The 22,302-nt window shown below is 57.9% G+C and overlaps 1 protein-coding gene across 1 annotated transcript; it reads left to right on the top strand.

Moving 5' to 3' along the window:
- Positions 1-783: 783 nt before the first annotated feature.
- LOC136480212 (uncharacterized) lies at positions 784-1,179 on the top strand. The gene has a single exon (XM_066477823.1). The coding sequence runs from the start codon at positions 784-786 to the stop codon at positions 1,177-1,179; it is 396 nt and encodes a 131-aa protein (XP_066333920.1).
- The last annotated feature ends 21,123 nt before the right edge of the window (positions 1,180-22,302 follow it).

The raw sequence follows: 22,302 nt of genomic DNA, 5'->3' as shown, positions 1-22,302 counted from the left end.
AGTACACCGGACGTCTTATCGTGGATGCTCCGGCGTCATGGGGCTGGGGCGTCCAGACTAAAGACAAGAAGCACATCTCCGACCTTCTCTCCGCCCTCCATGCTCTGAAGGGTTGGGGTGTAAAGGGGTCGGGGATTATCGGTGCTTACCACGCGAGGAGGGTGGCGCCACTGATGGCGCGCGTGCTTCCCCTGCATCGGATGATGCCAGGGATATCGTTCGAGGGAACGGTGCTCGTTGACGAGGCGCTCCCTTATTCGGAAGTGGCGCAGCGTGTCAAGGAGGCGACGGAGCCGACGAAGGATTCTGCCGGCATGGTCCTCGACATCGTGTATCCGGTGCCCGGGCATCCTCCAATGCGGCCGGAGCCTGGGTTCTTCGAATTCGTAAGCCCTCTTCCCCTGCACTCTTTTCTTTCTCCTGAATCTCCCTTTTTAATACTTGCTTTTGTGATGTTGGGGCTAGCCGAGGGGGCTAGTCTTCAAGGATAGTCCGGCTCCACTGCCGAAGGACAGGGCTGTGGCGGCGGCGAATCGACTCGCGGCCGAGCGGGACAAGAAGGCAAAGGAGGAGATGAAGAAGGCGAAACGACTGAAGCAGGAGGCACGGGATCGGGGAGAGGACGTGAGCAGTGAGGATGACGATGATGATGATGATGATGATGGCGACGACGAGGTAGCCGTCGACGTGGATTGGGGCGTCCTGGAGGATGAGGAAACGCTGACAAGTGGCCACCCATCCGTGCAGGGGCCCTTTGCTTTTCACGCAGAGGGAAGTGAATCAATGAGATCGGTGGAGGCCGGCGAGTCCGCCGCTTCGCACGGCGTGCCGGCCGAAGATCGGTGGACGGGGGACGCTGGGCCTGCTGCCGCCGACCCTGAGGCGATCGTGGAAGAGGGTAGTACCGGGGCCGCGCCCGGCTCTGATGCCGCGCCCTGCGAGGTGATGGAGGGGAGCAGCTCCGGTGCTGCACCCCGCGAGACGAGGGAGGGGGACGGCTCCGGTGCCGCGCCCGACGAGACGATGGAGGGGAGTGACTCCGGCGCTGCGCCCGATGAGATGAACCCTCCTGCCCCAGAGCAGGGGGCAGGCAAGAAACGGTCCCGTCCGGACGAGTCAGGACAGGGATCTGGGGATCCGTCCCCAAAACGCTTCCGCCGGCCGAGGACATCAACGTAAGCTCCTGACTCCTCTGTGTTCATCTTTTTTCCATTTTTATTTTGACTTAATCGGTTATTACCTTTGTGTAGGTTCCTGCGAACGGGTCACCCCCTGGGGCTGGCGCCCAAGAAGAGTCTCGCCCTTCAAGCGGGACAGACGGCGTCGCCTGGAGTCACCCCTGTTTCGGGCAGGGGTGGTGCCGATGTAGGGGCCGCGTTGGCCGAACCGACGGCGTCCACGGCGGCTCCCACGCCCGCGGAGGCTATTGAGCGAGCAGCTTCTTTCGTGGCGGGCGTGGAAGAGCCGGCCGAGGACCGTGTGCCGCCGGTGATCGTGACTGCGCCGAGCCAGGATCAGCCGGGCGCGGTCGGGGTGGCACCCGAGGGCGTGGTGCAATCCACGCCGCCAGGTGCCCATGTGGATCCGCCCGTGGCGCCCGAAGTGGTCCAGACGGAGGAGGGTCCGGCCGGAGGGTCCTTGAGTACGGCGGTGGTGCCGCACAGGGTCAGGAGGGAGCCACCACCGGCCCCTTTGTCGGGAGGAAGCCGCTCCCCTGCGCGGGGGGAGCCGCCGCTTCAGTGGATGGCTGCTCAGGACCCGACGTCGGCTCTTTTCTCGCTCGATGATCATTCCGAGAGTATGGAGCGAGAAGGTCTTGACATCGGGATCTCGACCATGCTGAACGCCCTGGACCAGGCCAGAGGAGCCCTCCGTGAGATCGTTATCCCTACCTCTCAGGTATTTTCTGGACTTTTTTTTTTCTTCGTGTGTTTGTGGGTTCTCGCATTTTTGATATCAGTCTTCTTCTTCAGATTCTTGTTGCTCGTAGCCGGAAAAAATCCCAATTCCTCTGCGAGCAGAAGGCGGAGCGGGATCGCCTCTCCGAGGAGGCCCGGCTGCGAGCAAACATGGCCGCCCAGCTTGCCATCGTCCAGGAGCGGGAGGCTCAGGCGCGTCAAGATGCGGAGGAGGCGCACGGGATGTTCGAGGACCTGTCGGCGAGGTCTAAACTGGATGGAGAGGAGATTGCCAAACTCACAAAAGAGCGAGACGAGCTGCTGCAGAGGAATGCCGCGGCCAATGAGAAGGCCGGCGAAATCCTGAAGGAGCTGGAGACGGAGCGGGACCTCCGGCAGAAGGCCGAGAGTAGGGCCACAGCCCTCCAGCAGAGGGTGGACGAGGACGTCGAGGTGATCCGCTCTCTCCGGGCGGAGCTTGATGACGCGGTGAAAGGAAAGTTGAGTGCCGAGAACGCCGCCACCAAGCTGGAGAAAGAGGCTGCCTATACGCGCAGGGCCCTTCAGGCGGAGAGCGATGAGCATGATCTTCTACAAACTGCGGTCGGGGTGGTCCTTAACGCCCTGAATGTGACGGAGCCGGTGGAGACCAGCCCGCTCGCGGCTCGTGTCGGAGGTATCACGGCTCGGGTGGGCCAACTTGAGGAGAGTGCCTTTCACGCCGGGATTACCCAGGCCTTCACCGTCGCCCACGCCCATTATGAGAAGGAAATAAACCTGAGGGTGATGAGCGAAGGCTTTCCGTCCACCTACGAGGATGAAGAGCTGGAGGAAATGGAGAAGATGGTCGCTCCCCTTGCGAAGAACCTGGCAGACAGTCTGAAAGAAATGGTTCTCCCTTCGCGGGAGTAATTAGTCGAACAATTTTGAGAACAGCTTATATGTAATATGTGGACAAGTGTCGGTATTTTCGAGTCTGGACGCCTTTCGCGCTTTTGCGTCTTAATTTCGTTTTGTTTGATTTTTTGCGATTTGATTTTTTACGGTCTTACCAATATGTTCCCCTGAACTATGCCGCTGATTATAATGCGAGGAGATTGAGGAGGTAGCCGTACCTTAACAGCCCCCGAGTAAGGTCCGACCCCCGCACCTGCCTGGGGTCGGGTGTTACTGGAGACCGGAATCGTGGTTTTGGTGACAATGGACGTCATCGCAATAATCCCCGCCCTGTCTTCCAACAGAAATCCCAACTGGGGACTCTATGGGCTCGGCAAGGTAGGGCCTTTGTCCCTGCATTGTTTGGCCCGAGCCCCCGAGCCTTGTCAGGGTCTGATAGGGGTCGGCCGTTATTTGCGTGTTACCCCGTCCTCGGTTTTCGCAATCGGAGGGGCTGAGTGAACGACACTTGCCTCGACGGCTTGAGTACCGCGCTCAACGAGCTCGCTAACGGGTGCGTTCGTGCGGAATCCGGGTCCATCATTTGCTGATGGGGTCGGCAGAGCCCTCTGGTGGCACTCCACAACTTCTTAACCCGCCTCCCGGCAGATGCCTGAGTCGTTCGATAAGCTCAGGGGGCCCGATGGCCTCTCCTCGATGGAGATTCTGTGGGTTTGGCTCGAGGTTAGAATCGAACGAGAAAAGGTCGAGACGTCCCGGTTTGCTTCTGAGCGGGGTCGGGCAGGGCCGCTGAGGCTCGTCTCGGTTATCTCTCCCTGGCTCTGTTCGGCGTGAGGCGGCCTCGAGCCCTTCGCGGGCCGACCTTCGAACCTCAGCCTGTTGTTGCCTATATCGGATAAGGCGACAGCCGGTTCGTGGTGCGACACGAATCTTTGGGATGCAATTTTTTGCATATGAAAATGTTTTGAATGCAAGATTTAATTGAAAATAAAGGCGGTGACGTTACCTTGGTGGTATGAGTGGCGGAAAAGCTCCTACCAGATGGGTTCGGGTCCTGACGTTTGTGACGAGGTTGGAAAAACCTGCGTAAGAATTGCCATTTTTTTTGTGTCTCGGTGACGATCCGAGCCGTTCGATTAACTTGGGCAACCTGACAGCTGTAGGCGGACCCCTCCGATCCCTTCTTTGAGAAAGGCGGACGTCGGAACTAGAGACGCGAGAGGCGTTTGAGCATGATTTTTCTGGTGAACAGAAACATCGTAGCTATCGGGGCGTAGGGTTTGCTAGTTCGTCCAGTTTTACTCAAAGCTTTGTGCCTGAATGTCGCGCCCTTAGTTTCAAGCGTACGGAGGGGTCGGGTGAAGAGGATGTCTGGATTGGTAGTCATCCTCGACAGCCCCCGAGTGATGTTCGCGCCTCTGCTATTTGACGGGGTCGGAATCTTGCGAACAAATTTTAACGCATAAAATATGAAAGCTGAGAGGCTTATCTTTCTTTGGTCGTTCGTTCGTCGTGTCTTCTGGGCCGAACGGTCGACCCAGGAGATCTGAATGGTCCCGTCATCGAGTCGTCCGTGGTCCTGCATGGGGAGGCGAAAAAATTGTCTGCCTATGTGGGCGCCTTAATCGCCGCGTCCGAAGCGGGTCAGTGGCGGGCCATACCCAGGCAGTGTTCAGTCTGGTCAAAGAGGGACGCTTCGTAGACCGGGGCTCGTCCCGTCACTTCTGGCGCGTCCCCTCAGATATCAATCAGCATTGATTGCGTATTAAAAAAGGGGAAGGGAGAGGGTTTTTCGTCCGACCTTTCGCCTTTCCTGAGTTACTGCGCCTCCTCCTTAAATAGGGAGGGGGAGTGGAGTTCTCATCCCACCTCCCCTTCTGCCTCCGAGCCGCTATCTCTCCTTCTTCTTCCTTTCCGTCCAACGCGTCCGTGCGTCGCGGTGGTTCCTGAGTGAGGAAGAGTAATGCCAGGGAGAGATAGAGAACTTACAAACTTGCTCGTGATTCTGGTGCGTGATGTCGAGCCGGAGGTTATCCAACGTAGATGAGATGGTACGTGCGGCCCTTGGTGAGGAGTCGCTGCTGCTGAAGGAGAAAAGGCGTCGGTGGGTGTCGTGCGTCGTTGACTGCGCCGTCGTTCGCTGCGCTCCTCCCTTGGCTGGAGGCGTTTCCTGCCCCTACGCCGTTGTCGGGGTTATGGCTGGGGATGATGGCGTAGTCCCCAGACGCCATGACGGTGGCGTTGCTGCCGGGGTTGCGGCTGACGACGATGGCGTAGTCCCCGGACGCTCCGGCGGAGGCGTCATAGATGGTGGCGCCTTCGAGGGTCCAGCGAAGATGTCGCCGATGGAGAGCGTGGTACGGCGCCCGCAGTAGATGAGCTGGCCCGTGTACATGCCCTCGACGTCGCTGATGGAGAGCGTGGCACGGCGGCCGCAGTGGACGAACTGGCCCGTGTACATGCCCTCGACGTCGCCGATGGAGAGCGTGGCACGGCGGCCGCAGTGGACGAACTGGCCCGTGTACATGCCCTCGACGTCGCCGATGGAGAGCGTGGTACGGCGATCGTAGTAGCACTCGTGGTAGAGCTGAGCCGAAACTGTAATGAAATAACGTTGTGGGGAAGCCCCCGAGTAAACAATCTTCAGGGTATATTGTTCCTCCACATGTAAACTACATGTCCCAAACGATGAAGATTACAACTTCAACCCACACACATATGACGGAGAGTTCTTTCAAAAAGAGGGGCTAGAAGGGAGGTTTGAGATAGACTTAACCGAAGCCATCGGAATGGAACTAGACAATGAAAGGGTTGATGACGAGGACACTGGAGATGAGGTGCAAAAATGTGAAGGACTTTGAAATGCCTTGAGCGATTACGTTTAGGCAATGACAATGAAGACAACATTCCTCCTTCGGATAGTGTTGATTATTTGGGCAATGACAATGTTGATAGTGATGACGAGACCTATGATCCAGCTAATCCCAATCATGAAGATTATATCTAATACATGTAATACTATGTTTTTGTAATTATGTTTTGTTTATTTTGCATCTATTTCTATTTCTAATTACGTCTTGTTTATTCTTTTTAATTGCAAGTGATTGAACAAAGATGGTGGGCCGAAGTGACTGTCACAGGGACGTGTCCTCGCTTTACCAAACACGACGCACTCAGATGCCGCTCTAGGTGAGGGGCTGTTGGACAGGAGGAGGAGGAGCAAGCCGCCGCAGGAGGCAGCCGCCGCCACCTCCTACCACATAGCGTGAGGAGGACGAGGAGGAGGCGAGGCCCGGGGACGATGACGAGCTGGTTCGGCAGACGGACGCGGAGGAGGGGGCGCACGAGGGGGAGGGGACGCACGAGGAGGATGGTACGGGTTTCGCTTCCTCTGGTTCGTCCAACGTCTACTTGCGAGGTTCGGCGAGCCTCCCTCCGGTTCTACTTCCTCCACCAACTGTCGGTGTTTCGTACAAGCACCGGCAAGTAAATTTATAGTAATGCGCGTTAGGCTCTGATGGTGGTGCTAAAGGACACAGAATTTATACTGTTCGGGCGGAACGTCCCTACGTCCAGTTTGTTGCTGCTTGTGTTATTAGCACCGTGATCGGTCTGTAGTAAGGGATACACTGCCGAGAGAGGGACTGGTCCCAAGTCCTCTTGATCGAAGGGCTGAGAGTGGTCAGAGCTTCGTAGCTGCTTGAATGTATGTAAGTGCGTTCTATTGTTCGGTCCTATTTTTTGCCCTCCGTTGATGGAGGATATGCCTCCCCTTTTATAGATGAAGGGGCTGGCTTTACAAGGGTGAGAGCTCTAGGATGCGTACTCTTACCTTGTGGCTCATGTCTACCTGGTCCGGTCCTTCCTTCTGATGAGTGTGAAGGAAGATAAGTGCTTAAGATGTCGTCAATATCTCTGTAAGATGTCAGATCAGTCACAGCATGCTGCCCCCAGGGTATGGGCTGTAGTACCGTGGTTTTGACTTAGGGGCCTCCCCTAGCCTTGCTCCACACGCCTTCCTGGTTCCCATGATTCCTGTTGGGAGAATTCGGGGTCGGGGTCCGGTGTAGCGCCGTGGCCAAGGCTCTCTGACTTGGAGGACCTGAGGGGTCGGGAAGAGGGCCCCCCCCCCCGCTTCCTCGGGTCCCACAGCGCGGTGATGGAGTATCCGTCGTTCGTGGAGATAGCAAATCCGTTCTTGGAGTGTAGCGGTTGTCGTATATCTTCGTTGGGTTCCGCGTCCCAGAGCTGAAGGCGGCGCCTACAACTCTACAGAGTGAGGTGCACGCGCCTGTAATGCCTTTTGGGCTCTGCGGCGCCCGGAAGGGTCTAAAGCGTCAGTCCTGTTGTTCCCTGGCAGTTCTTTTCTTGTCAGGGTGCAGGGTATGGTCGTTGGAGCCATGGTTGACCCGAACGTCTTGTCTTGTCCTGTACCCATCGTTATGAGGGACAGATATCGATCAGGGCGAGGTTCTTCTGGGCCGTCGGATGAGACGGAGGCTAGTCCCTATCTCTTGGGCGAGACTAACCCTATCCCTCCGGGATCGGGCGAGGCGGAATCTATCCCTTAGCCCTCGGGCGAGACCGAGCCCGCCCTATAGGCGTCGGGCGAGACGGAGATTAGCCTTGAACCTTTGGGGCGAGGCATGGTTATCCCATAAAGGCGTCGGGTGAGGCTGACCCCACCCCTCCGGGATCGGGCGAGACGGAACTCATCCCTCAGCCCTCGGGCGAGACTGAGCCCGTCCTCAAGGCGTCGGGCGAGACGGAGCTTATCCCTCGGTCCTCGGGCGAGACCGAGCCCGTCCCAAGGGTGTCGGGCGAGGGCAGAACCGAACTTCTGTCATTCGAACAAAGGATGACATGGCGCCCTTATGCGTCCAGAAGTTTTTTACGTTCGGTGGTTATCGGTTCCACCTTCTCGGGTACCCCGGTATTAGGTCCCCGATAGTAGCCCCCGAGACTCTAGGTGATTCGGGCAGAACCGCCTGGAGGGTGTTTTTTGATTTCGCCGAAGCTAAATTGCCGGAGGGTGCGCGCGAGCGCACCCGATGGGTGTAGCCCCCGAGCCCCTGGGTGACTGGAGTAGAGTCGCCCGGGGGGTTGTATCGGCCCCTTCGTGGGTAAGGCTGAGGACTTAGTTTTGCATCAACTTGGTGTTTCTCCGAGTGGGTCATGGCGTCCCGTTCGCTAGGGACTGATTCGGAGCTGTCCCAACTGGCGCTTCTGCCTTGATGGCGGATTGTTCACGGATTCCTTCTTAGTTGGGGCCGGCCGGCGAGTTTCTCGGGCTCTAGGTGGGCCAAAGAGAAAGGAACTAGCCTTTGTGGCCTGCGCTTCCCCGGTGGTAGAGAGTCCTGGATTTGTTTGGGGGAAGGCGAACTGTCCGCCGAGATTTTTGGGATAAGGAGATAGGGACTGCGGGCGCGTATCCCGTGACGCGACGTGGGGGCGCGCGTGGCAGGCCCGGAGATCGAGGCGGACGGTTGCCCTTCTCGTGTCCGTCGCCCCCTATAAAACCACGGGGTTCGCCCCCAGGGGTTCCGTATTTCGCTCCCCTTCCTTTGCGTTCTGAGACATCCGCCGCCAATCTTCCCAGCTCCTCACGCCCGCATCGCCACCGTCGACCGGCCTGCGTTCGTGTTCCAGCCGCCGTTAAGCTCGCGCCTGCCCTTCCCCCCTACTGCCTCAATGGAGTTGTGGGGCAGATCAAGCATCTCCTCCCGGCGTCTGGAGGGCCCTCGTTCGCCGTGGCCTTCTCCGCCCACAATCCGCCGTCCAGGAGTGGTTGCTTCCTGGCGATGAGGGCGAGCCGGTGCCGCCTGAAGGGTATGTCGTCTCTTTTGCCCTCTTCCATGAGCGGGGATTCGGGGTACCCACGCATAGATTCCTTCGGGGGCTATTAGATTACTATGAGGTAGAGCTGCAGCATCTAACTCCCAATGGGATACAGCATATGGCAGCGTTTGTTGCCCTGTGCGAGGGTTTCCTGGGGATCAATCCCCATTTTGATCTGTGGCGGCATTTCTTTAGCGTTAGTCTATCGAAGAGGAAGATTGGGGGAAAGAAGTAGACGCACCGATGGGGTGTGCCAGCATTCACCTGCGCCATACCCGATCGAAGGGCTACCCGTACATGCGTCTGGCCACATCCAACAAGGGATGGCATTCGCAATGGTTTTATGTTAGGGATGATGCGAGTGCCCCCCTGCCGAAGTACACCGGACGTCTTATCGTGGATGCTCCGGCGTCATGGGGCTGGGGCGTCCAGACTAAAGACAAGAAGCACATCTCCGACCTTCTCTCCGCCCTCCATGCTCTGAAGGGTTGGGGTGTAAAGGGGTCGGGGATTATCGGTGCTTACCACGCGAGGAGGGTGGCGCCACTGATGGCGCGCGTGCTTCCCCTGCATCGGATGATGCCAGGGATATCGTTCGAGGGAACGGTGCTCGTTGACGAGGCGCTCCCTTATTCGGAAGTGGCGCAGCGTGTCAAGGAGGCGACGGAGCCGACGAAGGATTCTGCCGGCATGGTCCTCGACATCGTGTATCCGGTGCCCGGGCATCCTCCAATGCGGCCGGAGCCTGGGTTCTTCGAATTCGTAAGCCCTCTTCCCCTGCACTCTTTTCTTCTCCTGAATCTCCCTTTTTAATACTTGCTTTTGTGATGTTGGGGCTAGCCGAGGGGGCTAGTCTTCAAGGATAGTCCCGGCTCCACTGCCGAAGGACAGGGCTGTGGCGGCGGCGAATCGACTCGCGGCCGAGCGGGACAAGAAGGCAAAGGAGGAGATGAAGAAGGCGAAACGACTGAAGCAGGAGGCACGGGATCGGGGAGAGGACGTGAGCAGTGAGGATGACGATGATGATGATGATGATGATGGCGACGACGAGGTAGCCGTCGACGTGGATTGGGGCGTCCTGGAGGATGAGGAAACGCTGACAAGTGGCCACCCATCCGTGCAGGGGCCCTTTGCTTTTCACGCAGAGGGAAGTGAATCAATGAGATCGGTGGAGGCCGGCGAGTCCGCCGCTCGCACCGGCGTGCCGGCCGAAGATCGGTGGACGGGGGACGCTGGGCCTGCTGCCGCCGACCCTGAGGCGATCGTGGAAGAGGGTAGTACCGGGGCCGCGCCCGGCTCTGATGCCGCGCCCTGCGAGGTGATGGAGGGGAGCAGCTCCGGTGCTGGCACCCCGCGAGACGAGGGAGGGGGACGGCTCCGGTGCCGCGCCCGACGAGACGATGGAGGGGAGTGACTCCGGCGCTGCGCCCGATGAGATGAACCCTCCTGCCCCAGAGCAGGGGGCAGGCAAGAAACGGTCCCGTCCGGACGAGTCAGGACAGGGATCTGGGGATCCGTCCCCAAAAACGCTTCCGCCGGCCGAGGACATCAACGTAAGCTCCTGACTCCTCTGTGTTCATCTTTTTTCCATTTTTATTTTGACTTAATCGGTTATTACCTTTGTGTAGGTTCCTGCGAACGGGTCACCCCCTGGGGCTGGCGCCCAAGAAGAGTCTCGCCCTTCAAGCGGGACAGACGGCGTCGCCTGGAGTCACCCCTGTTTCGGGCAGGGGTGGTGCCGATGTAGGGGCCGCGTTGGCCGAACCGACGGCGTCCACGGCGGCTCCCACGCCCGCGGAGGCTATTGAGCGAGCAGCTTCTTTCGTGGCGGGCGTGGAAGAGCCGGCCGAGGACCGTGTGCCGCCGGTGATCGTGACTGCGCCGAGCCAGGATCAGCCGGGCGCGGTCGGGGTGGCACCCGAGGGCGTGGTGCAATCCACGCCGCCAGGTGCCCATGTGGATCCGCCCGTGGCGCCCGAAGTGGTCCAGACGGAGGAGGGTCCGGCCGGAGGGTCCTTGAGTACGGCGGTGGTGCCGCACAGGGTCAGGAGGGAGCCACCACCGGCCCCTTTGTCGGGAGGAAGCCGCTCCCCTGCGCGGGGGGAGCCGCCGCTTCAGTGGATGGCTGCTCAGGACCCGACGTCGGCTCTTTTCTCGCTCGATGATCATTCCGAGAGTATGGAGCGAGAAGGTCTTGACATCGGGATCTCGACCATGCTGAACGCCCTGGACCAGGCCAGAGGAGCCCTCCGTGAGATCGTTATCCCTACCTCTCAGGTATTTTCTGGACTTTTTTTTTTCTTCGTGTGTTTGTGGGTTCTCGCATTTTTGATATCAGTCTTCTTCTTCAGATTCTTGTTGCTCGTAGCCGGAAAAAATCCCAATTCCTCTGCGAGCAGAAGGCGGAGCGGGATCGCCTCTCCGAGGAGGCCCGGCTGCGAGCAAACATGGCCGCCCAGCTTGCCATCGTCCAGGAGCGGGAGGCTCAGGCGCGTCAAGATGCGGAGGAGGCGCACGGGATGTTCGAGGACCTGTCGGCGAGGTCTAAACTGGATGGAGAGGAGATTGCCAAACTCACAAAAGAGCGAGACGAGCTGCTGCAGAGGAATGCCGCGGCCAATGAGAAGGCCGGCGAAATCCTGAAGGAGCTGGAGACGGAGCGGGACCTCCGGCAGAAGGCCGAGAGTAGGGCCACAGCCCTCCAGCAGAGGGGTGGACGAGGACGTCGAGGTGATCCGCTCTCTCCGGGCGGAGCTTGATGACGCGGTGAAAGGAAAGTTGAGTGCCGAGAACGCCGCCACCAAGCTGGAGAAAGAGGCTGCCTATACGCGCAGGGCCCTTCAGGCGGAGAGCGATGAGCATGATCTTCTACAAACTGCGGTCGGGGTGGTCCTTAACGCCCTGAATGTGACGGAGCCGTGGAGACCAGCCCGCTCGCGGCTCGTGTCGGAGGTATCACGGCTCGGGTGGGCCAACTTGAGGAGAGTGCCTTTCACGCCGGGATTACCCAGGCCTTCACCGTCGCCCACGGCCCATTATGAGAAGGAAATAAACCTGAGGGTGATGAGCGAAGGCTTTCCGTCCACCTACGAGGATGAAGAGCTGGAGGAAATGGAGAAGATGGTCGCTCCCCTTGCGAAGAACCTGGCAGACAGTCTGAAAGAAATGGTTCTCCCTTCGCGGGAGTAATTAGTCGAACAATTTTGAGAACAGCTTATATGTAATATGTGGACAAGTGTCGGTATTTTCGAGTCTGGACGCCTTTTCGCGCTTTTGCGTCTTAATTTCGTTTTGTTTGATTTTTTGCGATTTGATTTTTTACGGTCTTACCAATATGTTCCCCTGAACTATGCCGCTGATTATAATGCGAGGAGATTGAGGAGGTAGCCGTACCTTAAACAGCCCCCGAGTAAGGTCCGACCCCCGCACCTGCCTGGGGTCGGGTGTTACTGGAGACCGGAATCGTGGTTTTGGTGACAATGGACGTCATCGCAATAATCCCCCCGCCCTGTCTTCCAACAGAAATCCCAACTGGGGACTCTATGGGCTCGGCAAGGTAGGGCCTTTGTCCCTGCATTGTTTGGCCCGAGCCCCCGAGCCTTGTCAGGGTCTGATAGGGGTCGGCCGTTATTTGCGTGTTACCCCGTCCTCGGTTTTCGCAATCGGAGGGGCTGAGTGAACGACACTTGCCTCGACGGCTTGAGTACCGCGCTCAACGAGCTCGCTAACGGGTGCGTTCGTGCGGAATCCGGGTCCATCATTTGCTGATGGGGTCGGCAGAGCCCTCTGGTGGCACTCCACAACTTCTTAACCCGCCTCCCGGCAGATGCCTGAGTCGTTCGATAAGCTCAGGGGGCCCGATGGCCTCTCCTCGATGGAGATTCTGTGGGTTTGGCTCGAGGTTAGAATCGAACGAGAAAAGGTCGAGACGTCCCGGTTTGCTTCTGAGCGGGGTCGGGCAGGGCCGCTGAGGCTCGTCTCGGTTATCTCTCCCTGGCTCTGTTCGGCGTGAGGCGGCCTCGAGCCCTTCGCGGGCCGACCTTCGAACCTCAGCCTGTTGTTGCCTATATCGGATAAGGCGACAGCCGGTTCGTGGTGCGACACGAATCTTTGGGATGCAATTTTTTGCATATGAAAATGTTTTGAATGCAAGATTTAATTGAAAATAAAGGCGGTGACGTTACCTTGGTGGTATGAGTGGCGGAAAAAGCTCCTACCAGATGGGTTCGGGTCCTGACGTTTGTGACGAGGTTGGAAAAACCTGCGTAAGAATTGCCATTTTTTTTTGTGTCTCGGTGACGATCCGAGCCGTTCGATTAACTTGGGCAACCTGACAGCTGTAGGCGGACCCCTCCGATCCCTTCTTTGAGAAAGGCGGACGTCGGAACTAGAGACGCGAGAGGCGTTTGAGCATGATTTTTCTGGTGAACAGAAACATCGTAGCTATCGGGGCGTAGGGTTTGCTAGTTCGTCCAGTTTTACTCAAAGCTTTGTGCCTGAATGTCGCGCCCTTAGTTTCAAGCGTACGGAGGGGTCGGGTGAAGAGGATGTCTGGATTGGTAGTCATCCTCGACAGCCCCCGAGTGATGTTCGCGCCTCTGCTATTTGACGGGGTCGGAATCTTGCGAACAAATTTTAACGCATAAAATATGAAAGCTGAGAGGCTTATCTTTCTTTGGTCGTTCGTTCGTCGTGTCTTCTGGGCCGAACGGTCGACCCAGGAGATCTGAATGGTCCCGTCATCGAGTCGTCCGTGGTCCTGCATGGGGAGGCGAAAAAATTGTCTGCCTATGTGGGCGCCTTAATCGCCGCGTCCGAAGCGGGTCAGTGGCGGGCCATACCCAGGCAGTGTTCAGTCTGGTCAAAGAGGGACGCTTCGTAGACCGGGGCTCGTCCCGTCACTTCTGGCGCGTCCCCTCAGATATCAATCAGCATTGATTGCGTATTAAAAAAGGGGAAGGGAGAGGGTTTTTCGTCCGACCTTTCGCCTTTCCTGAGTTACTGCGCCTCCTCCTTAAATAGGGAGGGGGAGTGGAGTTCTCATCCCACCTCCCCTTCTGCCTCCGAGCCGCTATCTCTCCTTCTTCTTCCTTTCCGTCCAACGCGTCCGTGCGTCGCGGTGGTTCCTGAGTGAGGAAGAGTAATGCCAGGGAGAGATAGAGAACTTACAAACTTGCTCGTGATTCTGGTGCGTGATGTCGAGCCGGAGGTTATCCAACGTAGATGAGATGGTACGTGCGGCCCTTGGTGAGGAGTCGCTGCTGCTGAAGGAGAAAAGGCGTCGGTGGGTGTCGTGCGTCGTTGACTGCGCCGTCGTTCGCTGCGCTCCTCCCTTGGCTGGAGGCGTTTCCTGCCCCTACGCCGTTGTCGGGGTTATGGCTGGGGATGATGGCGTAGTCCCCAGACGCCATGACGGTGGCGTTGCTGCCGGGGTTGCGGCTGACGACGATGGCGTAGTCCCCGGACGCTCCGGCGGAGGCGTCATAGATGGTGGCGCCTTCGAGGGTCCAGCGAAGATGTCGCCGATGGAGAGCGTGGTACGGCGCCCGCAGTAGATGAGCTGGCCCGTGTACATGCCCTCGACGTCGCTGATGGAGAGCGTGGCACGGCGGCCGCAGTGGACGAACTGGCCCGTGTACATGCCCTCGACGTCGCCGATGGAGAGCGTGGCACGGCGGCCGCAGTGGACGAACTGGCCCGTGTACATGCCCTCGACGTCGCCGATGGAGAGCGTGGTACGGCGATCGTAGTAGCACTCGTGGTAGAGCTGAGCCGAAACTGTAATGAAATAACGTTGTGGGGAAGCCCCCGAGTAAACAATCTTCAGGGTATATTGTTCCTTTTTTGTAATGACATCGCTTTGTAAGTGGTGAATTCGTGCAAAAAATGAACAAAACTACATCCTTTGCTCGTGGCAAGTCATTTTAGCGCTTTCCAACTCTTCTCATGGTCTAAGTCATAGGAGGCTAGGAACGTGGGCGAACTAATTCTGATTGAACTGGTGAGCAAAGAGGTTGTAGCCGCTGGGGCGTGGGTGTCTCGCAGTCCTACCAGTTGTATTCAGAATTAGCTCCCAAGATCTTAGCCCTCGAGACTCGTTTATGAGGCGAATGGAAAACTTAGAAAAATGTTTGCAAGTATAACACAGGGATTTTTTACAAGCGTAATACTTGTACTACACATGACATATGTTACGATCACATGCCAGCCCCCGAGTGAGGTCTGACCCCTCGCGATTTGTAGGGGTCGGAAATCACTATGGATCGGGGTTCTATTAAGACAAAAACTGATAAAGAAAAGTGTAAGCTTATTTTAAGGATAGAAACGACGTAGCTGCTCAATGTTCCAGGCGTTGGCGAAGACCTCCCCTTTGATGGTTTTCAACCGGTAGGCGCCTGGGCGAAGTATTTCCGCGACGATGTAGGGCCCTTCCCAGGGCGGGGAGAGTTTGTGACGATCCTTGTTGCTCTGTACAAGACGGAGGACGAGGTCTCCGACGTTGAAGGCTCGACCCCGCACCCGTCGGCTGTGGTACCGCCGCAACGCTTGCTGGTACTTGGCTGAATGGAGGAGGGCGATGTCGCGGGCCTCGTCCAGCTGGTCCATGGCGTCTTGGTGAGATGCCCCGGCTCCCTTAGCGTCATATGCTCTGATTCTTGGCGCTCCATAGTCGAGGTCCGTCGGGAGAACGGCCTCGGAGCCGTAGATCATGAAAAAGGGTGTGTAGCCGGTGGCCCGGCTAGGAGTCGTCCTTAGGCTCCAGAGCACAGCCGAGAGCTCAGCGAGCCAACGCGCGCCGAATTTGTTCAACCGGTTGAAAATTCTGGGTTTGAGGCCTTGAAGGAGCATGCCGTTTGCGCGCTCGACCTATCCGTTCGTCCGGGGGTGCGCGACGGCTGCCCAATCGATTCGGATGTGTTGTTCGTCACAGAAACGAACAAATTTCCTACCGGTGAACTGCGTGCCGTTGTCTGTGATGATGGAGTTCGGTACTCCAAAGCGATGGATGATGTCGAGAAAGAACAGCACAGCTTGCTCGGATTTGATTGTGGATACTGGCCGAGCTTCGATCCATTTTGTGAACTTGTCTATGGTGACAAGCAAGTGGGTAAAGCCTCCGGGCGCTTTTTTAAGAGGCCCGACCAGGTCAAGCCCCCAGACTGCGAAGGGCCACGTGATGGGGATCATCTGGAGAGCCTGGGCCGGGAGGTGTGTTTGCCGAGCGTAGTATTGGCACCCTTCGCAGGTGCGTACAATTTGCTCGGCATCGGCTACTGCGGTGGGCCAATAGAAACCCTGTCGGAATGCCTTCCCAACCAAGGTTCTTGGTGCGGCATGGTGTCCGCATGCCCCACCGTGGATGTCGCTCAGTAGGAGTTTTCCCTGTTCGCCAGGGATGCAAAGCTGAAGAATTCCGATGTGACTTCGTTTGTAGAGTTCGCCCTCTACAAGAACGAAGGATTTGGCGCGTCGCGCGAGCCGTCGGGCTTCTGTCTCGTTGGTTGGTAGTACATCGTGGAGGAGATAGTCGATGTAAAGCGTTCTCCAGTCATTGGGAGGATCGGACTCCGTTGCTGGGTCTTCTTCAAGCTCCATGACCTCGGGGTCAGGAGGAACAGTTGGCGGATCGGCCTTGGGGGTCGGACTAGAAGGGCCATCGTCGGCTTGTTCCGACCCCGTGTAGCGTACCGAGGGTTTGTGTTGATCACTGGCAAAGACGCCTGTTGGAACCGGCTCTCGGCTGGATGCCGCTTTTGCGAGTGTGTCGGCCGCTTCGTTGAGGCGCCTGGGGATATGATTGAGTTCGAGGCCGTCGAATTTGTCCTCCAGACGTCGGACCTCTTGACAATATGCCTCCATCTTGGTGTCGTGGCAGCCCGACTCTTTCATGACCTGGTTGACGACCAGCTGAGAGTCGCCCCTGACGTCAAGGCGTCGGATGCCCAGCTCGATGGCGATTCGTAGGCCGTTGATGAGCGCTTCGTATTCTGCAGTATTGTTTGATGAGGGAAAATGAAGCCGAACCATGTACCTCATGTGGACCCCGAGGGGGGATACAAAGACTAGTCCTGCTCCGGCGCCCTTCTTCATCAGCGATCCGTCGAAGTACATTATCCAGTACTCTTGATCGACGGCTGCTGGTGGCATCTGGACCTCGGTCCACTCCGCGATGAAGTCAGCCAGCGCCTGAGATTTGATCGCCGTTCGGGGGACATAAGAAATGCCCTGATCCATCAGCTCGAGCGCCCACTTTGCGGTTCTTCCCGTAGCGTCATGGCTACGAACGACCTCGCCGAGGGGGAACGACGTCACTACTGTCACGGGGTGTGACTCGAAGTAGTGGCGTAGCTTCCTTTTGGTGATGAGGACGGTGTAGAGGAGTTTCTGGATCTGGGAGTAGCGGGTTTTGGAGTCGGATAACACCTCGCTGATGAAATATACAGGGTGCTGCACCTTGAAGGCGTGCCCCTCTTCTTCTCGCTCTACTATCAAGGCGGAGCTAACCACTTGGGTGGTGGCCGATATATATAGTAGGAGAGATTCTCCATCGCATGGAGGAACTAGGACCGGCGGCTTGGTTAAAAATCATTTAACCATGTCAAGTGCTTCCTAAGCCTCGGCTGTCCACTCGAAGCGGTCAGTTTTCTTCAGAAGTCGATAAAGGGGGAGTCCTCGTTCGCCGAGGCGTGAAATGAATCGGCTGAGGGCGGCAAGGCACCCTGTGATTCGCTGAACCCCCTTTATGTTTTGGATCGGGCCCATCCTCGTGATGGCCGATATCTTCTCTGGGTTGGCTTCGATGCCACGCTCGGAGACGATGAAGCCGAGCAGCATGCCCCTCGGGACCCCGAAAACACATTTTTCGGGATTGAGCTTGATGCCGTTCGCCCGGAGTTTCGCAAAGGTACGCTCAAGGTCGGTGACAAGGTGGTCAGCCCGCTTGGATTTGACTACGATGTCATCGACATAGGCCTCAACGGTTCGCCCGATGAGATCTCCGAAGCAACTAAGCATACAGCGCTGGTACGTTGCCCCAGCGTTTTTCAAACCAAACGGCATCGAAACGTAGCAGAATGATCCGAAGGGCGTGATAAAAGATGTCGCGAGCTGGTCGGACTCTTTCATCGCGATCTGATGGTAGCCTGAGTATGCGTCAAGGAAACTGAGGGTTTCGCACCCCGAGGTGGAATCGACTATTTGGTCTATTCGGGGCAAAGGAAATGGATCCTTTGGACACGCTTTGTTGAGACCAGTATAATCAACACACATTCTCCATTTCCCACTCTTTTTTCGGACAAGAACAGGATTTGCTAACCACTCTGGGTGGTATACTTCCTTAATGAATCCTGCGGTCAGTAGTTTGGCTATCTCCTCGCCGATGGCCCTGCGTTTCTCCTCGTCGAAGCGGCGCAGGCGTTGTTTCACCGGCTTGGAGCCCGGGAGGATCTGGAGGGTATGCTCGGCGACCTCCCTCGGGATGCCCGGCATATCCGAGGGTTTCCACGCAAAGATGTCCTTGTTGGCACGGAGGAAGTCGACGAGCGCGCTTTCCTATGCGGAGGAGAGCGCGGTCCCGATTTGGACTTTTTTGCCCTCGGAGCTACTGGGATCCAAGAGGACTTCCCTGGAACCCTCTGCTGATTCGAACGATCCGGACGACTTCTTTGCGTCGGGTGTCCCTTCAGTGACCTCCTCCCTGAGGGTGGCGAGCTCTTCGGACGCGATGACCGCGGATGCGTGTCCGCAGCATTCGACCTCGCACTCGTAAGCGCGCTGGAAGGAGGTGCCGATGGTGATGACCCCACAGGGGCCCGGCATCTTCAGCTTCAGGTATGTGTAATTGGGTATGGCCATGAACTTCGCGTAACATGGTCGCCCCAGAATGGCGTGGAAAGTCCCCGGGAATCCCACTACATCGAAGGTGAGGGTCTCAGTCCGGTAATTGGATCGATCCCCAAAAGTGACGGGCAGGTCAATCTGCCCTAGTGGCACGGCTTGCCTTCCTGGCACGACGCCATGGAAAGGTGCTCGGACGGGGCGGAGGCGTGTTCGGTCGACGCCCATCTCGTCGAGCGTCTTGGTGTACATGATGTTGAGGCCGCTGCCCCCATCCATCAGTACCTTGGTGAGCCGCTTTGGACCGACGATCGGGTCGACGACAAGCGGATACCTTCCCGGGTGTGGGATGGCATCCGGATGGTCGGTCCGGTCGAAGGTTATGGCGGATTCCGACCACCGGAGATATGCAGGCATAGCCGGTCCTGCGGTATAGACCTCTCGACGTGCGACCTTTTGGCGGCGCCTGGAGTCGTAGGCCGTTGATCCTCCAAAGATCATGAGGGCACCGGTCGGTGTTGGGAAGGTGTCGTCCTTCTCCTCCGTGTCGTTAGTGGTGGGAACAGGCTCCTTCCCCTGCCCCTCCTTGTTCAGACCCCCGGCCAAGTATTTGCGCATAAGGCCGCATTCCTTGTATAGGTGCTTGGCCGGGAAGGCGTGATTTGGGCATGGCCCCTCGAGCATTTTCTCGAAGTGGTTAGGGGTGCCCTCCGCGGGCTTCCGGCCACCTTTGCGGTCGGCAGCGGCCGCGAGTGAGCTGTCGCGCCGTTGCTTCTTATTTTTTCCTTTGGCGGGACGGTTGGAGGCGCCTTCGCTAGCGTCCTTGTCCCGCCTTGTCTTTCCGTCGGAGCGATCAAAGATGGCTCCGACCGCCTCCTCTCCAGAGGCGTGACTGGTGGCGATGTCCAGAAGTTCCTTGGTAGTTCGCGGGCCCCTGCGTCCCAGCTTGTGGACCAGGGATTCGCAGGTCGTTCCGGACAGAAAGGCTCCTATCACGTCGGCGTCGGCGACGTTCGGGAGCTCGTTGCACTGTCGGGAGAAGCACCGGATGTACCCGCGGAGGGTTTCATCGGCCTTCTGACGGCAGTTCTTGAGGTCCCATGGGTTTCCAGGGCGTTTGTACGTGCCCTGGAAATTACCCACGAAGATCTCAGTAAGATCCGCCCAACTCTGAATAGCATCGGACGGCAGGTGCTCCAGCCATGCTCGTGCTGAGTCGGCCAAGAACAGTGGGAGATTGCGAATAATGAAGTTATCCTCATTCGCACCACCGGCCTGACATGCAAGCCGATAGTCTTCGAGCCAAAGCCCGGGATTTGTTTCGCCAGAATATTTAGGAATGTTCGTGGGTGGTCGATACCTTAGAGGGAACGCGGCGTTGAGGATGTGCCGGCCAAAGGCCTAAGGGCCTGGCAGGACGGGGCTCGGGCTTCGGTCCTCGTTGCTGTCGTAGCGCCCGCCATGTCGGGGATGATAGCCGCGGCGCGCTGCTTCTCCCTCGTCGCCGTGGGCACGTCTCCGAGCGTCGATGATGCTGCGCACGTCGCGGCCACGGCCGAGGCGTTGATGTACAGGGACGACGGAGGGCTGCCCGCCGGCTGGCGGTGTTTGGTGTACGGATGCGTCCTTGGTGGGACGCACTGAGGGTGCGTGCTGGCTGGTGTCCGGTTCGCGTCGTCGAGACAACGAACTTTCCGCCTGTTGCGCGGCTGCACGCTCGAGCAACGTGCGAATCTCCCGATAAGCGCGTCGATCTTCGGACGTTGCGGCCTCCGGGAGGCCATGCAGCAAGGCGGTTGCTGCGGCGATGTTCTGGCTGGCTCGAGCAAAGTGAGGAAGGGCCCCATCGTCGGTGAGGATCCTTTGATGTACGGTGCGGGCTGTGGCGCGCGCGCGCCCCCCGTCTTTGCGGCGTTCAATCTTGCGATTGATGTCCGCGTATTCCCGTGCGAGCCCTTGCCCGGCCTCATTGATCTCTTGCTAACGAGCCCTTAGCTGCTCCATCCTCAGGTGAGATGGGGCTGTCCCATCCTCCCCGGATCTGCCGTCAGGATTGTTTGTAGGGGTGGCCTCTTCCCTGGAGGCGCTTTCGACGTGACCCTCGGGGGTCTGCGTCATGTAGCATTCCCGGGAAGGGTGGTGGCTCCCCTTACTGGAATCTGAGCTGGAGAGCGATACAGGCTTCTCGTTGAGGAGCTCGTAGAGGGTCTCCGAATCGCGCTCAATCACCCCCACGAACTCGATATCCGTGGGTGATTGAACCACACGTAGCGCCCAAGGGCGGCCGGCGGTCGCCGCAGCGTTGCGGAGACCGAATGGAAACGTTGTCGGGGCGCTCCATACGGACCTTTCCGGATATATGGTGGTGTCGTGGGAAGCCCCCTTGGGTGACGGGACTCCCCGGGAGTTGTCTAGTGGGCCCTCAAGCCTGAGATGGTTGAGGTTGATGGAAGGGGGAGAGGGGGCGGCTGTGTGAGTCAGCGTCAGCTCTCCTCCTAGCGTGACGATGAAATCCAGGTTGCCAAAACGCACGTGTGCGCCCGGGGCCCAGGTGATTGCGTGGGTGGCCATCCGAGACCTGATTTGGAACGCGCAAAGCCCCTACCTGGCGCGCCAACTGTCGGTGTTTCGTACAAGCACCGGCAAGTAAATTTATAGTAATGCGCGTTAGGCTCGGATGGTGTGCTAAAGGACACAGAATTTATACTGGTTCGGGCGGAACGTCCCTACGTCCAGTTTGTTGCTGCTTGTGTTATTAGCACCGTGATCGGTCTGTAGTAAGGGATACAAACTGCCGAGAGAGGGACTGGTCCCAAGTCTCTTGATCGAAGGGCTGAGAGGTGGTCAAGAGCTTCGTAGCTGCTTGAATGTATGTAAGTGCGTTCTATTGTTCGGTCCTATTTTTTGCCCTCCGTTTGATGGAGGATATGCCTCCCCTTTTATAGATGAAGGGGCTGGCTTTACAAGGGTGAGAGCTCTAGGATGCGTACTCTTACCTTGTGGCTCATGTCTACCTGGTCCGGTCCTTCCTTCTGATGAGTGTGAAGGAAGATAAGTGCTTAAGATGTCGTCAATATCTCTGTAAGATGTCAGATCAGTCACAGCATGCTGCCCCCAGGGTATGGGCTGTAGTACCGTGGTTTTGACTTAGGGGCCTCCCCCAGCCTTGCTCCACACGCCTTCTGGTTCCCATGATTCCTGTTGGGAGAATTCGGGGTCGGGGTCCGGTGTAGCGCCGTGGCCAAGGCTCTCTGACTTGGAGGACCTGAGGGGTCGGGAAGAGGGCCCCCCCCCGCTTCCTCGGGTCCACAGCGCGGTGATGGAGTATCCGTCGTTCGTGGAGATAGCAAATCCGTTCTTGGAGTGTAGCGGTTGTCGTATATCTTCGTTGGGTTCCGCGTCCCAGAGCTGAAGGCGGCGCCTACAACTTTACAGAGTGAGGTGCACGCGCCTGTAATGCCTTTTGGGCTCTGCGACGCCCGGAAGGGTCTAAAGCGTCAGTCCTGTTGTTCCCTGGCAGTTCTTTTCTTGTCAGGGTGCAGGGTATGGTCGTTGGAGCCATGGTTGACCCGAACGTCTTGTCTTGTCCTGTACCCATCGTTATGAGGGACAGATATCGATCAGGGCGAGGTTCGTTCTGGGCCGTCGGATGAGACGGAGGCTAGTCCCTATCTCTTGGGCGAGACTAACCCTATCCCTCCAGGATCGGGCGAGGCGGAATCTATCCCTTAGCCCTCGGGCGAGACCGAGCCCGCCCTATAGGCGTCGGGCGAGACGGAGATTAGCCTTGAACCTTTGGGGCGAGGCAGGGTTATCCCATAAAGGCGTCGGG

This window comes from Miscanthus floridulus, chromosome 9 (assembly GCF_019320115.1).
Source record: "Miscanthus floridulus cultivar M001 chromosome 9, ASM1932011v1, whole genome shotgun sequence".
NCBI classification, from domain to species: Eukaryota; Viridiplantae; Streptophyta; class Magnoliopsida; order Poales; family Poaceae; genus Miscanthus; species Miscanthus floridulus.
The sequence above is the reverse complement of the archived record's forward strand: the minus strand, read 5'-3'. Positions and strand labels throughout refer to the sequence as shown.